A 2246-nucleotide genomic window follows, 5' to 3' on the forward strand; every position below is an offset into this window, starting at 1 on the left:
ATTCAGATGCATGTGTCTCTTGGGCGAACCCTCCCTTCAGGGGTGATGAGGGGGCGCTGACTCCAGTCTCAGATGGCTCTCACCAGCAGCTGGCACGGGATGCAGAAGCTTCTGGAAGGGGAAATCCCTGTGACCTGCCTCCTTCGAGGCACCCTGTCACCGTAGAGGGTGGGCATCGCCAAGGCAGGAGTGTCAATACGTGACAGTGGGGATCCCGTCGGCCAGGGGCTCAGGGACCGGCAGAGCCCAGCTTGTTATCATGGGGTCCTTTCCAACTCCCACCCCACCACTGGGTCACTCCGTGGGGTCTCAGGGAAAGGAGCGTGGGTTCGGCATGGGGCTGCTTACAGCCAGGCCGAGGTTCCAACCCAGGAGCTGCTCCAGAGGGAGAGAGGCGGCTGTCTGCTCCCAGAAAGATGTGCAGCCTGGGAAACACTACATGGGGCCACAGCTGAGTTGGACTCCTGGCCCGATGAATGTGGGCTTGGGCTGGTTTTCCCTGTGAGTCCCTTACCGAAGCACAGCACCGGGCCTTTCTGCCACAGCACCACACTGGGCAGAGCAAGAGCTGACCAGCAAACCTTATCTTCTTCCGGCAGAGAGGCAGCCCCGGCGCCTGGGGTTCTGTGAAACTTCAGACTCCCTGCCTCCTTGTGATAAGGGGCAAATGCATAAGCTGTAGAGGGGGTGGGGGCTGTGGGGCTGTCTCTGTACCCCTCTGAGTGCAGGTGGGAAGCCACAAGGGAAGAGCTCAGGCCTGCCCTACCCCTGACACTGGGGGCCCGGTGAACTTGAGGCAGGGATGGTGGGGTCCTGGTGCAAAATGAATGGTCCAGCAGCTTCCTGCCTGGGTGAACACAGCTGCCCTCCCACTGTCCTGGCTAGCATCTACTCTAATGACACAATTAGTCATCCTCTTGTCAAGCAAGCACCTGCTGGAGGGGTTCTGGCAGAGGGAAAGGCCTTCTCCCAGTAACTCCTCCTCCCCTCCCCCCAATCAGACCCCCGGGCAGGCTTCTCCCCAGCATCCATTGTCCTTAGCAAAGGACAGAGATGTAATGGGTATTTGCTGGCCCCTGACAACACACCCTGTAGCACCAAGCTCTTGCTATTTTTACCACTGGTGACCAGACATGCCTTCCCAGACAGGTGCTTAGGAGGAAGAGTAAGCCATGACAATAGGACTCTGTGATCTCGCCCCCGTGGGTGGTGGGTGGGGCCTGGCCGAGGGTATGATAGTCCGGCAGCATGGCCGCCCTGCCTGGCAACCAGGCTTCCACTGGACAGAGAAACAAACAAAAAACTCACTGCCTGCAAGCCAATTCTGACTCACAGCGAACTGATAGGTGAGGGTAGAACTGCCCTGAGTTTCTGAGCCTGTAACCCTTTATGGGAGCAGACAGCCTCATCTTTCCCTGCCGGGCAACTGGTACTTTCGAACTATAGCCCAATGCCTAACAGGCCAATGATATCTCGATAGCACATGCTATGGAGGTATCAATGCCTCAGGTCTGGGTGTTCTGAAGCAAGCACGAAAGAGCTGAGAGTACTTGAGGGGACCCTGGCCCAGGGCTGGAGGGCTGGCCTCAGGGTGCCTGCCCTGGAGTGCTTCCAGGGCACCTGTCCAGGCCAGGCTTACCTGCAACCCAGGAGGAGCTGCCCAAACCCCCAGTTTGGAAGGGACGATGAAAATGACTGGCAGGTCTGGGGTCCCTTCCCAAACACCCCCCCTACCCCCCACCCCCGCCCCCTCAAGCTGGGACTTGAACTTGAACTGGATGTAAGGCAGCCCTTCCTTTCTCTGCTTCTTTAAGTCTTATTGTTACTGCCAGTTCTGGACCAGTCTGCCCTGCGGGCCTCCAGGTGTGACACAAACCCACTGATCCCAGAGGTGTGGGGTGAGGGGGGCTGAGTCAAGCCCCCCTCACCCCCCACCCCATATGGGAAGGAGGAAACCTGCTGGGGGCTAGCCAAGGAGAGGCGGAGAAAAGGTCCGGGCGGAAAACAGCAGAACAGCAAGGGTTCACCAGGCCCTCCCCCCACGCAGCCCCTCCCAGGCCTTCGCAGGCCCGGAGGCGGGGTGAGGGGGTGGGAGAGAGGTCGGGGCCACGGAGTCTCTGGTGGGAGGGCCCTGGTCCTACCTGCCCTGTATCGGTGGCCTCCTTCGCCTCAGCCCCCACGGGCTCCACAGCCGCAGGCTCCTCTGGCGCTTCCTGGGGCGCAGCCGCGGGCTCCGGGGGCGCGGG

The 2246-nt window shown here is 60.3% G+C and overlaps 1 protein-coding gene across 1 annotated transcript in view; it reads right to left on the reverse strand.

The window, feature by feature from the left end:
- MXRA7 (matrix remodeling associated 7) overlaps positions 1–2246 on the reverse strand; it is a gene marked incomplete at its 5' end in the record, with an annotated part of 31475 nt that extends 29229 nt beyond the window's left edge. The window contains one exon of the mRNA XM_045299509.1: positions 2142–2246. Coding sequence (XP_045155444.1) covers positions 2142–2246 — 105 coding nt within the window. The remainder of the gene's footprint in view (positions 1–2141) is intronic.

This window comes from Echinops telfairi, unplaced genomic scaffold (assembly GCF_000313985.2).
Source record: "Echinops telfairi isolate 266 unplaced genomic scaffold, ASM31398v2 ScPeMD7_7458;HRSCAF=8496, whole genome shotgun sequence".
In the NCBI taxonomy this organism is placed as follows: Eukaryota; Metazoa; Chordata; class Mammalia; order Afrosoricida; family Tenrecidae; genus Echinops; species Echinops telfairi.